Here is a 14,040-nt window from a genome sequence, read left to right on the forward strand (position 1 = left end):
GTGAAAGTAATTTAGCCCGAGGGTCTTTTCATATTTGCCAAACAACTTCCGCACCTTGAACTAAACTTCTATCTAAACTATAAAAATTCGCAAGCGTTAACTATGTCAAGCCTCATGCTGTTTAGCTGATAAGCTGCCACTATAAAAGACGCTACTCTATGCTGCTCAACATATTCAGTTACTAAAATGTCTAGACTACACAAGCTCATTGCTCTGCTCCTGCTGCAGCTCGCCAGCTGCCACTGCGCTGAGCTAACTCGCATCATAGGCGGTCAGTTTGCGGCGCCCGCTCAGTTTCCACATCAAGTGTCGCTGCAGCTTAAGGGACGTCATACTTGCGGCGGCTCTTTGATCTCGGAGAACTTTATTGTCACCGCTGCTCATTGCACCATAGGCCAGAGTCCTAGTCAAATGCGCGCCATTGTAGGCACCAATGATTTGGGCGCTGGCAATGGACAAACTTTGGACATAGCACAGTTGATTATTCATCCGCAGTACAATCCACAGAGTCAGGACTTTGACATGTCGCTCATACGCCTCGCTACTCCTGCCAAATTGGGCGCTGCAGTGCAAACCATACAGCTGGCAGCAGCTGATGCTAACTATGCAGCGGATACTTTGGCCACCATTAGCGGCTTTGGCGCCATCAATCAGAATCTGCAGCTGCCCAATCGTCTGAAGTATGCCCAAGTGCAGCTCTGGAGTCGCGACTTTTGCAATGCTCAAAACATACCTGGCCTTACAGATCGCATGGTCTGCGCTGGACATCCCAGCGGACAGGTGAGCAGCTGCCAAGGCGACTCTGGTGGCCCGTTGACCGTTGATGGCAAACTATTTGGCGTTGTCTCCTGGGGCTTTGGCTGCGGCGCTAAGGGACGTCCTGCTATGTACACATATGTGGGTGCACTGCGTTCCTGGATCAAGCAGAATGCTAATGTTTAATTGCCATATGCTTAACAGAACCAAATTGACGAATAAATAAATATACAATTGCATTAAAAAAAACTGCCACATTTTTTATTTACAAGTAGCTTATACACTTACCTTTTTAGCAAAGACACATGTCGTTGACTTATTGGGCTGCATTTGTATAACATATCCAATACACGCATCGTTTTTACTGCAGCCCTGCGATACGCAAATAACATGTTTGAGTTCGCTACTTATTATAAACAATGCTGTAATTATGTATGCAATTATGTTGCATAAAAATATATTTATTCGTAAGCTGACATTATTAGGCATTAAATGTTCATGCACACTATATTATTTTGGCATTAAATAATTGCATATTGTATGCGCACAGTTAGAGTTGCAACGCGGTTCTGTTCTTAGCTATATACAAATGTGCGCACTTAACAAAGTTTCACACGCATTCGAAATCAAAAACATAATTACTTGAAATTTTCTCTTTATTTTTATTCATAACTTTATATGCAGCTCGTGCAAGTTGCTTAATTACTTAACATTCACTACGAGCTTCGGTTAATTTAATGTTAGCATTATCAAAAAAGTTCTTTTAACCATTTTTCAGTATGGCTTTTGGTTTTCAGTACGCTAAAATGTAAGTGTGATGAAGCCCCGAATTCGCAAATGAAAACGTGTCATGTAACAGCATATGTATGTGTATATGTATGTGTGTTATATATAGCCGATGTACGATTATTTACATTTGCGTTATAAAATATTTACAGTCGCTTTTGTATTGTGACCTAAACACGTTTACACATTTGTAGTGGGTGTAATTTTTTCTCATTTTCGATTTTTAGTAGTTGGATTTTTAAACAATTATAGTAAAAAGTAGAAGGCACTATTGCATATTTGCTGCTTATATTTAAGTACACTAGCGCTAACTTTCTCTAGGTTAGTGATAAGTCTGTTTAAACTGATGATAAGTGCTTCAACTACAAGCTGGCTTTCGTTTAACAAACGGGATATGTTCGAAAGTTTTCAAAATATAATCAAAAGATATTTTTCACTAAAAGTAATTTGGCATGATTGGTATCAAACTTAAAGTAAAATAAAAAGTCAAGAGGAATGAAGACTGCGGGTTGTTTTTTTCTCTGTTTGGGGGCAAGTTGCAAAGGTTGCAAGGCTATCACCAATTGCTTTCCAAAAAAATAAACTACAATAACAATTGACTTAGGCTAGAACTTATGCGCTAACAACATATTTGGAACGCGACTTTTGCAAAGTCATTTGATGTCTGGAGAATTCATAAATATTATTATATATACGAATAAGTACTACACAAGTTTACAACTAAAATTTGCAAATATGCATTGCTCTTCAATTTAAATCAAACACAAAAGTTAGCCTTGAAAATTGTGCTAAAAAGTAAATGCAAAAATTGCGCTACGACTTGTGAAACGCTGAGCTCGCTCGACTTTGGGCTCAACAGTGCTTACAATTAAAATACATACGCATACGTAAGTGTGTGTGTGTGCCTAGACTTAAAGCTAATACTAACGCTACGGCTACAACTACTACTAAGTAACTTGAAACGTTTAGTAGCTACTATACAAAAATAAACAGTCGTTCTCATATTTCTTCACAATGTGCGCTAAGTAAACCTCAAGCGAAAGTAAACAGCAAAGTATATAAATTATAAAATATAGTTCAAGTGTGTGTCTTAAACAAAAGAAGCGATGGCAAATTCTTATTGCACAACTATGTATCCAAACTGCGATCGTTATGCTGCTGCGCGGCGCCTGCTCTGGGCATAGAAGTAGCCTCACAACTTGTTGCTGTCGTAGTTCTCCAGGCTCCAGCGCTGACGCAGCTGATCGGTATCGCATTCCTCCATAATAAGCTTATCCTTGTTGGCATTGATGGCCAAGCACTTGCCCGAGGAGCCATGATGCAGCTGCTTGCTATTCTCACGATAAGCCCAGAACTGCAAGAGAACACAAAGTAATGATATAAGCTAAGCACTGTTGGATTAGCTGCACTTACCTGATTGCCCTTGGAGCCATGACAGCCGAATAGTATAACATCCTTGCCCGCATAGTCCAGGCAGCTGGAGTCGCGACGTATTTCGCCCGCTTTGCTCAGCATCCAGTACTGCGAATTGTTATAATGATTAGTACACAAAGTTGTGGCACAATTTAAATGTTTGCCAGCTACATTGATATTAAATTATATGCCAAAAGCGCAAAATGTCTGTACGTCCGTACGTTCGTCTGTGTTTTGTCTGCGGCTGTGTGCTGATTATTTATAATTTGTGCGCGCCAGTGCCATGGCCAGCTGGCAAAGCTATGGCCTGGCCATGGCGCAAACGTTGTCATGGTCGCCGCCATTTTGTTGCTGCTGTTGTGTGTGTTGTGGCATTTCCGCCAACTGTTTATAATGATGATGATGATTATGCTTGCTGACCGACCCTGATGTTTGCTTACGCTCATTTACTTTAATATTTTTCCTGCGTCAACATTTAACATTTCAACTTGTGCCCGTGCCCTTTGCTCTACTTTTGTTGCATTCGCATGCGTGTGCTGCAGTTTTAATTATGCATGTATCTTCTTCTTCTTCTACGCTGCTCTCGTGCTCAAGCAAAACTTTTAGCGTTTTTTTGCGCGTTTATAACAAAATGGAAAAATTCTTTCATTAATGTTGCTGCGCGCGGTTTTGTTGCTTTCATTTTTGTGCTTTGATGTGCCCACATAGTCAAAGGCAGCGCGCGCGTCTGGCTCACATGCAAATACTTTCATTTATTTCTTTTTGGTGGCAATGTGCGAAATTAAAATTTGCCCCGCATCACAGCAAAATGTTGATTATTTTATGCTGCAGCGTTTTGCTTTAGCCAGTGCCAGCAATTGTTGCAACGAGCTTGCTAATAGTTGTAGCTTCAATTTTAATAATAATATATGCTATATATATTCATAGCTTGTTTAGCATGAGATTATGCAAAGCAGATTATGCAAATAATATTTTTGCTTGATTTTTTGCGCTACGCTGTTGCTGATTTTAGTACAATTAACATTTTTATAGCGCGACTTGAATACAAAGCGGCGTATGCTTAATAAAAAATATATACAACAGCATAAAATATTAAATTGAACAAAATGTAGCTAGCTAACAAACATTAAGTTATAACTTTGTCTAAAATTTTTATTATAATTTTAGTTTTCACTGCATATTTGTTAGTCTATCAATTGCAGCTGCAACTTGCGCTGCTTGTTGTTACATGTTACACAGTCGCATGCTTAAAAGGGCGTAGGGCGCACAGGTAGGCGTGGTCAGCTGCTTTTTTGTTTGTTTGCAAAAACGCGCAGCGTAACGAGGTCAACACTTTCCCATTTAATGTTGAATACACAATATAAACCTAGCAAAAACACAGCCGCAAAATGTATTAAATATCTTAGTGTGTGTGTGTATATGTGTGTGGTATGCCTATCTCTGTGTGTATTGCATTTGTATGCAGTCGTATATTTTGTTGCTAGCTAAAATTGTCACTGTCGTTGTTGTTTCTGTTGTTGGTTTTGTAAAAGTTTTTGCTACAAGCACAACCATGAAAATGATTTATCATTTTTGTCATTTTATTTATGATTGCGTTTTAATTAATTTTTGCAACATGGCATAAATCTTTCGCTTTCAATGTATGCGTATGTGTGTGTGTTAAATTGTCAATGCATTTGCTACGCCATTTTGTTGCTGGCAAACAAATAATTTGTTAAAAATACTTTTAACTTATGCAGCAAGCTACAAATTTTAGCAGCTACAAATACTTTGGGGGGGATTTTGCTTTACCACAAACTCCGTGAAATTAGTGCTCAAAACCGCAGGTTTTTCAAAAATGCTAGTCAACAAACAAATTTTTATATAGAATACAATCAAATAAAATACCAAAAAAAAAGTCTTGCTGCAGCAACAAGTGGAACGGGAGCTAGAAAACCACAATAAATGTCAAAAAGTGGGTTGGAATTTAATGTTAGGCAGCCAAATTGATGTATAAATCAATGCATTTAGTTAGTTCAAATGTTAGAGAGAAACAATCGCATGACATGCTTTCAAATTAGTTGACAACAATTTGTTAGTGTTTAGTTTAAAGTGTAGTTCGATGATGAATCAAAGCCAATACTACAAGCAAAAGCTGCAAAAGCCACAACCGTTATACAAAAAATATTTAATATTGGGGACGGGGCGTGGCGAGATCGGGAGTAGAGTCTGTAGCTGATACCTGATTTCCTCCTTGGCCATGACAGTCGAAGGGTATTACAGGATTCTCATCCTCCTCGGACTTGCTCTGCGCATCGACGCACATGCTCGTGTGAATGCTTCTTATCTGCAAATTAAGTTGGTTGGATTTTGTTGTCATATACATATAAAGATAGAGCAGCGTTGAAATGGCACACACAAGTTACGAGCCCACAAGAGAGTTCAGTGTAAGCGAAGGAGAGCGACAGAAAGTTAAGAATACGCCACGTGTGCCAGACACAAAAAACACAGATTAGTCAAGTACAATTAGTTTGCTTTTGTTCTGAGGGTTAAACGCTAGTAGATGATGAGAAACTGTACAAAAGTGGGGGGAAGGCAGTAAAAATAAGAGGGGGCGGCGGGGATAACTCTGCACGGTTTTGATGCTTCAACGGAGTTTGTGGCGGTCGCATTGTCGTTGTCGTGTGGCAAGTACAAACCTGATTGCCACCCTGCTTGTGGCAAGGATACAAGCCCACAGCCTTCTTCAGATTACGCTTGCCCGATGGCGAGTCCAAGCAGGTGCGACCGCCATAACCTAAGTTTCTTATCTGTGAAGAGTTAGGGTAGAAAATTTTTTATAACGCCAGCCAAGGATTGAGTTACGGACTCCGAGTTGCTAGTTAGTGTAGTGTACATGCCCACAAAATAACAAAGCGCAACATGCAACTTACCTCGCCATTGGCAACAGCATCGCCGGGTATAAAAAGCTCCGGATAAATGTTGTCCAAATACCATTTGAAGCTCTTGCATCCCAAGTCCTCGCTGCAAGCCAAAATTAATTAATGAGTGCGCTATGCAATTGAAATTTATGGCTTACCGCAGCCTTACGCGCTCGCTTATATCACCAAAGTCGCCCTTGTCATTGCCAATGCGTTGATAATAATATTTTGAATAGTCATCCATCCATACCTCCGCTAGACGCACCGAGTTCTTCTTCAGCACATTAACGCCCGAACGCCACTGCAAAGTAGTAAAAGGTAGCAAGGCTTAGAGTCTACAATTGGCAAGGCGCTGTATAAATATTTGGCTAGAACACAAACTGGTAGCAAGCATAATGCACAATAGAGTTGCCCTGCAGTTGGGGCCAGCTCTAATTACCTGCATGCTTGCTCTCTCTCTCTCTCTCTCTCGCTCTCTCTATTGTGCATTTGCCTGCCTGTTGTTGGTTGCACATTGTGGTTGGGGCTTTGGCTATCTGTCTTTGCCCCCAACTCCACACTAACTGCATATGCCTGCTTGTTGTTTATATCTGAGTTGCAAGTGCGTGTCTGTGGCATGGTCATGGCTTAAACAGTTATAGTCAAGATATTGTAGCTATGTATTCAATTGAGCTGTCAGTGCTTGAAATTAATTTGCGGCATTTTTGGCAATTCATTAAGTAATCGATGCGCAAGCAGCTGTACTAAAAGTATTTGCAAATAAATCTTGTTAGCTGCAGCTTTAAAAACAAAAACATAAGCCATATATCGATAAGGCAGCAATTGACTTTAAATTATATAAATTAGACAATGAAGTAAAAAATGTGCAAGTTAAGCAGTTTGCATATAAAGAGAGTTAACCATGATCTGCATAGATTTTTTGTTTTATATTATATTAATAAGAAAGTAATATCTAATTGCTGAAATTCATAATTTATCGAAATGCTGTTCTGTGTCTAATTAGCTGCCAATTGTGGAAACTTGAATGTATAAATTGATTAACTTATCGATACTATCGAAAACTTTTAGTTTATTGAAATTCATTGCTGCAACTACAGTCCAAAAATTATTTTTATAGATTGGCCCTGCTCCCAACGTCTCACATGTTACGTGGGTCGAAGACGACTTAAGAGTCAACACCCCCAAGACTTGTCAACTAGGTTTATAACCTAGTCATTCTTATATCCTTTTATAGTATTATTTTATTATTATAGTATAGTTTAGTAAAATATGTTAAATGGATATAGATTAATTGAGTAACTAAATTACTAATTTAACAACAAATTACACATCTAAATAAATTGTATATAAAAAAAAAAAAAAGAAATTCATAATTTATCGACAAACAAGCCTTAAATGCTGTTCTGTGTCTAATTAGCTGCCAATTGGGAAAAATACTAAAATGTATTAACTTATCGATACTATAGTTTGTTGAAATTCATAATTTATCGTCAAGCCATAAATGCTGTGCTATTTCTAATATGTTCATTAGTTTATCGATACTATCGATAACTTCGGTATACTAAAAGCAGCTTAAAGTTAGCTAAGCTAATTGAACAGCTCGGCATGCTTAGACTTATGCATAAAACATTGTATTATTAAAGACTGTGGCTCATTGGGACACTCGTTGCCCTTCAGTCATACACAGGTGTTCTCTGGCTATAACCGTTACATTTTGGGGCAGCTATATCTATGCAGCTGGCTGCAACTTAATGCCTTTTGTGGCAAAAGCTCTTACACCGCGCTAACGGCAAATGACATGAAAACAGTTGCCAAACTTTTGTCAGGCGTAAAGCGTTGATAATTGAGGCAGCAGCCAGCTGGTTGTGCTGCTGCTGCTGCTGCTCCTTCTGCTGAGAAGGACACAACTAAGCCGCAATGCAATGTACATACATGTGAAATGTGCTTTGTGCTGCTGCTGTGGCTGGCATTGATGTGGGGTAAACAGACAGACCAAGAGAGCGTGAGATAGAGAGAGAGAATTGTGTGTTGACCAAACAAGCAACACGGGCTCAACTGCTGGCTGGCGGCTGCTGTGGCCACACACACACACACACATTTGTACACTGTGTGTGTTGCAAGTTTTAAATTCTGCAAAGGTTTTGTGCTTAATGAATGGTTACACTCTATGTACACTTACCTTATAGGGCGAACGCTTGCGGAAGATGTGACCCACATGGGAGCAAGGCACAATTTCCAAAGTGCCGCCGCACATCCAGGTCTTGAACGAAAGCTCCAGATTCTCGCCACCCCAAATATCAAAGCCCGAATCGTAGGTGCCCAGACGTTCGAAGAACTTGCGGTCGATGGAGAACAGCCCGCCGGCCATTGTAGGCGAGTAGACGGGCTCGGCAGTGCTCTGCAAAGAATAAACAATAATAAAGTTGAGTAAGCAAAGCAAATCGAATGCCAGTCTAAGTGACACACACACACACACACACACACACACACACACACACTCATGTGTGCTTGTGGCACTTCAAATTAAGCAGAGTTTTGTGGCAAGCATTGCAATCCCATAAGAACATTTAATTTTACTAATTGAAACTCTATGTCATGTCTGCTACGTTTAGTTTGTCTCAAGTGGCTAGCACCTGCAAGTGTTGAACTCGCTCTCTCTCTCTTACACTCTCACTCTCTCTTTCTTTTTTGTCCACTGCTGTTTGGCTGCTGGCAGCAAAGTTCTGGTCCAACTTGTCTGCTGCCTTTTTGCTTACTTTCAGCAGCTTGGCAAACACTTGAGGCTACATTTTATTTAGTACACAAAAATTTTGTTTGCCCTCCCCTTCCCCACCCCCTTCAGCATTCTCTCTAGCTTTCAGCAGCAATTTTTGGGCACTGTAATTGAATATTTTGTGCTTGTCTATTTGCTTTTTGCTGCTGCAGTGAGAAATTTTATGCCATGCAGCTGGTTTGGCATTTAATTGGAGAATTGCATTTCATTTTTGCGCTGCAATTTAATTACAATTTTACTGCTTTACAAGCTTAATTAAAAATAAATAAACTCTTACGTATCACAGGTCGATTTTAATTGCAGCATAAACTAACAAACAATAAAACAATAACATTTCATAATTATTTTAATATGCGTACAGCAATTTTCATATTTTTTTGCTTTAACAAGCATAACGAGCAAACTTTTTGCTGCGTTACGCATACGCCATGTAATACACACGACAGCTGCTCTGGCCCTTGGCATAAATTAAAACAAAGCCAAAGGCATATAAAAAAATATTATGACAGCAAATAAAAAACAAAGCTGCCACAAACATAAAATTCATAGAAAAATGTCCAGACGAATGCTGTTGAGTATATTAAATGTTGTATATAAAGTGCAGGCGCGGGGTTATTAAAACAAAATCATGCTAAGCAAGCAAAAAGAGAGCGACAAAGTCAAGCAACAGCTTAGAAGGCATACTTATAATTAGATAGGCGCCACAAGAGCAAAGAGAGAGTGAGAGAGAGCGAGTCACTTTGCTATTCATGCAAATGCATAATTAAACAGAGAATGCTACTAAGGCGTGCTAAACAGTGAGAGAGAGAGAGTAAGAGAGAGTAACTGAATTTATATTATTATTTAATTATTTACATTTAACTATAGTACGCATGATTACTAAAGCTAAGTAAAGCAAAGGGTCGCTAGGCTGAATATAATTCATAATTTAACAGAGCTGAGGGCACAGATCAGCTTTTCAGTTAATTTATAATATTGTATAAAGCTATATTTATATATCTGGTTTAGAGAAGAGAGAGAGAGAGAGAGAGAGAGAGAGAGAGAGAGAGAGAGAGACAGAAAGAGTCTACGCGAACTACTGCAAGTTTCAACACAATTTAATAGAGCTGAGGGCACAGATCAGCTCTGAATTATATATCTGCAGTATAAGTTAAATTACAATATTGTATATATCTGTATTTATATAGCTTGCTTAGAGAAGAGAGAGATAGAGTTAGAAAGAGAGCGAGCAACTGAATTTATATTATTATTTAATTATTTACATTTAGCTATAGTACACATGATTACTAAAGCTAAGTAAAGCAAAGGGTCGCTACGCTGGATATAATTAGAATTTAACAGAGCTGAGGGCACTGATCAGCTCTTAGCTTATCAGTTAAATTCAGAGCTCGCAGGAAGTGGTGCCTTTTTGCAAAAAGTCCCAATACGAAATGTTGCTCGCAGACACAGTTGAAAACGGGATCAAAAAGACACTTTTGTGTTTTTACTCAGCGTGCTCTTTGCTCAATCAGTGAGAGCTTCTCGTCGCTCTCTTTATGTAGGGCGTTTACTCGAGACACTTTAAAGCGGTGAGAGTGTCTTTAGCGTATGGATGTGTGACCATTTCTATCTCTCTGACCTTTTCACCCTCATGTTAAGGAAACAAAAACAAAAAATACACTTTGTGCTTGAACGCAAATCGTTTTGCTCAGAGGAGCGCCGAGCAAAAATATCCCATTCAAACTGTTGTACCAAGAGAGCTTCGTGTGTTTTCTCACCGATCAGCATAAAACAGAAAACAAGAGAGAAAGAAGTTAGAAGTCTTCTGTTCAGAGAGTGATCGAGTCTGCACAATATATCCCTGTTATTTCAGTGAGCAGACAGCTTGTGAAATTTTGGTTGAGTTTATTTTGGGAGCTCTGGTTAAATTACAATATTGTATATATCTGTGATAATATAGCTTGCTTAGAGAAGAGAGAGAATTAGAAAGAGAGCTCAACTGGATTTATATTATTATTTAATTATTTACACAGCAAAGTATTATTAGTACAGCAAAGAGCGCTAGCCTGGATATAATTATAATTTTACAGAGCTGAGGGCCCAGATCAGCTCAATGAAGAATTATTTATCTGAAGTATAAGTTAAATTACAGTCTTGTATATAGCTGTATTTATATAACTTGCTTACAGAAAGAGTCTTTGCGAACTATTGCAAGTTCCAAAATCCAAGAGCGTTAAACTGCTTAGCTCAATGCTCAAACGAAAGGAGAGTCCAAGACGAAATTCTCCAAGCAAGACGAGCGCTGATCAGCTCAAGGAGCTCCACACACGACGAACGCTGCTTGCAGACTGAGCTGGAGCATGTAAACTGCGACTTCTTTTATAAGCTGCACACACAACTCAACATCATAAGAAATTCTCACTTAGCACTTAACTTAGTAACGCTTGCAACAATTTTGTCAACATGCTTAAATTATTTATGCAATAAATCGACAATTGGCAACATAATTTGTTGCCGAATTTCATATTTAATTTATAAACAATTCAAGTTAGTCAAGAGCAGTTTGTAAATCCAAGTTACGCGGCAAACAATGTTTGATTTGTTGGGTGTGGCTGGGCGCAGTAAATAAATGAAATTGTCAGCAACTGACAGTTGAGTTTCCCAAGGGAACTCTAAGGCAGTGGGCGTGGCATGTGGCGGCACGTTAAGTAACTAAAAAATATGTAAGCCAAAGTCCAACAACAGCAGCAGCAGCATTCGCCGGCAAAAAACAAAAGCATGCCAAACAGGCAGCAAACAAAAAGTGGAAGCGAGTGAAATCTCCAAACGCGACAAGTGCCATTGTGTTTTGCTAGACAGAGACAGCACAAGAGTGAAAGAGAGAGTAAGAGTGCAAAGAGGATGCAATGGAAATTGAGGGCGGCGTGGGGTTTTGGCAAATTCGCAGTGTGACATTTAATAAACGCTGCTGGCGCAAGACAACAATAAGTGCGGACAGCATAGCAACTAAAAGAGCGAGAGAGAGGGAGAGAGAGTGAGAGCGGTAACAACTTTGTAGGCAAATATATGCACAACAATTGAAGCAACAGAGCGAGAGAGAGAGAGACACATTTCTTTTACTTTCCTTTTTTTGTGTTGCTGCCGGCGGAAGTGACAGAACAAATAACAAAAGTGAAAAGCAGGCAACAACAACAACAACAGTCTTCATTTGTATTTTGTATGTGTGTGTGTGTGTAAAATATGCATGTGTGTGTAAAAGGATTTTATTGTTATAGTTGCCACGCTTTTCATTTTGTAACGCATGTTTTTTTATTTTTGTAAACTTTGTTTGCTGCACACACACACACAGGAAATGGAAGTAAAAACGAAAATAAGTTGGGGCTGCGTACAAAAAAATAAACTGAAATGAAATAAAATTCAACGCTGAATAAATAAATAAACAGCGACAAATATGAGTGCAAGAGCGAGAGCGAAAACTGTGCCACTGGCAGTGACTCACTGTGGCAGTTGCACTGTTGATGTTTGTGCAAACAACGTCGCCCATAACTTTTCGCCAACGTCAACTCAGAGCCAGCGTCAAGCTGCAGCTGCAGCAGCAGCTTAAATGATTCAGACTGTAGAGTAAATATGAGCATTTCTTTCTGTGCTGCATGCGGCACGCCAAATGAGATTTTCAATGAAGCTCAATACACCTGCGAGCGAGCAGTTGCAGTTGATTTATAAATCAATCAAATCAAATCAATTTGAGAGCACTAAACAAAGACATTTTATGGCAAACACATAAAGCAAACCTAAAAATAAACAGCTAAAGCATGCACTTATATTAAGCATACGTTATAAATTGGTTGAAAATCTTAGCTGACCGCCTAAGCTGCAGCTGGCAGCTTTCTAATTGTTGTTAATTATAAATTATAATAAGCAATGTCAAAGGCTGCAGCATTTTATAAACTAAACTTAAACTTAGAGTGCAAATAGCTACAGCAAACTGCCAAATATTGCGCATACGTAATTAATTACAGTAAAGAACTTAATTACTTGACTCAAAAAGCTTCAGGTGGAATATTTCGATTAGTTTTTAATTATAAACTATAATAAAATATGAGCAATGTCAAAGTCTAGAGCATTTTTGCAACTAAACTTAAACTCTCTATACTTAAACAGCTACAGCAAACTCACAAATATTACGCATACGTAATTAATTGAACTATAGAAATTAACAAGTTGTCTCAAAAAGCTTTGGGCGGAATAAATTGATTAGTTTATATTCATAAACTAGAATAAAAAGCCTGCAGGCCTTTGTTGCTCTGGCTATACCAATTGTACCATAGAATTTAATTCTAGGCTACAATTAAAATAAATAGAATCAAAATAAAAGCGATGTTTAAGGTTTTAATTAAACCTAAACTTAGAGTTCAAATATATAAACAACTAAAGCAGAAGTAGAATAGAAATTAGCTGCTGGTTTCAGCTGTTTGCAGCTACGCGTGAAATATTTTGATTGCTTTTTAATTGTCAAATAGCAAAAAATATAAGCAATGCCCAAAGGCTTAAGATTTGCTTAGCTAAAGTTAAGCTACACACATTTTTGCTATTTTTATATTATATTTAATACTCAATATTTTGCTACACTCCCCAATTTATTATCTGCATATATATAGCACATAAATATTTGATAAGCTATCTCGTAGCCATTTATTTGTGCAGTGACTATAAATCAAAAAATTAAATTATTTATAGCTTTGTTAAGAGCAACACGCATAATAAATTTAAAGTTGATTTGCGTAATGTACGAATCCCAAGTCAAAACGAACACACATGCGAAGGTGAAGCGTAGGCAAATAGGCAAGCTCTAGACCTATTTTGATGCGAAAAAAATCTAGCAGCATTTATTATGTTTGCCATTGCGGCTGTGGGTGACATGAAATTCGTTTGAAAAATGATGGCGAGCATGGCCATTCGTCAAGTGCAGACAGAGCAGAGCTTAGTGAGACTGAGAGAGAGAGGATCTCTGGTAACAGTTAAGCGATGGCGCCCCGTCGACCGCAAATTAAGCAAGCGCAACGCTGCGAAGTGGCCTCAAGCAGCTTCAAGTTGCTTTTTTTTTTGAAAGCGTCGAAATGTATGCTATGAAATAATGTGCTAAACAGCGGGCAACCCACAACAGCCGCCACCACAACAACAACAAGCACATTAATATCAAATAAAACAGTCACGAATAGCGACAGCAGCAAGGCGCACTAAAGCGACAGTGTAGGTTATAAAAAGAGAGTGGGGAGCGCAGCAGCAGCAAAAAATATGTATGAGCTGGAATATCGTAAATGTCAGCATCGCATTATGCGCGACAAACGCCGGCATGTGCTGCCGCCGCCTTGGTGGGCGTGCCAAAAAAAACGAAGGCTGGCAAATAAATGTATAAGAAATAAGGCAAGACAG

General features: G+C 38.8%; 2 protein-coding genes across 4 annotated transcripts in view; one reads left to right on the forward strand and one right to left on the reverse strand.

Annotated features, from left to right (window-relative positions):
- Window positions 1-167: 167 nt before the first annotated feature.
- LOC108594996 (trypsin-1) lies at window positions 168-990 on the forward strand. The gene has a single exon (XM_017980129.1). The coding sequence runs from the start codon at window positions 187-189 to the stop codon at window positions 940-942; it is 756 nt and encodes a 251-aa protein (XP_017835618.1). The 5' UTR covers window positions 168-186; the 3' UTR covers window positions 943-990.
- Window positions 991-2,062: 1,072 nt separating this feature from the next.
- The window catches only part of LOC108596770 (putative polypeptide N-acetylgalactosaminyltransferase 9), a 75,081-nt gene continuing 63,103 nt past the window's right edge, over window positions 2,063-14,040 (reverse strand). For 2 of the 3 annotated variants that reach the window (XM_017982866.1, XM_033293367.1), the window contains 6 exons: window positions 8,035-8,253; window positions 6,014-6,156; window positions 5,868-5,958; window positions 5,634-5,744; window positions 2,956-3,063; window positions 2,063-2,896 (listed from right to left, as the gene is read on the reverse strand). In XM_017982866.1, the coding sequence (XP_017838355.1) occupies window positions 2,735-2,896; window positions 2,956-3,063; window positions 5,634-5,744; window positions 5,868-5,958; window positions 6,014-6,156; window positions 8,035-8,253 (834 nt within the window). In that variant the 3' untranslated portion in view covers window positions 2,063-2,734. Of the gene's footprint in view, window positions 2,897-2,955; window positions 3,064-5,176; window positions 5,282-5,633; window positions 5,745-5,867; window positions 5,959-6,013; window positions 6,157-8,034; window positions 8,254-14,040 lie in introns of all 3 variants that reach the window. The other variant, XM_033293368.1, reaches the window with a different exon arrangement.

This window comes from Drosophila busckii, chromosome 2R, assembly GCF_011750605.1.
Source record: "Drosophila busckii strain San Diego stock center, stock number 13000-0081.31 chromosome 2R, ASM1175060v1, whole genome shotgun sequence".
NCBI classification, from domain to species: domain Eukaryota; kingdom Metazoa; phylum Arthropoda; class Insecta; order Diptera; family Drosophilidae; genus Drosophila; species Drosophila busckii.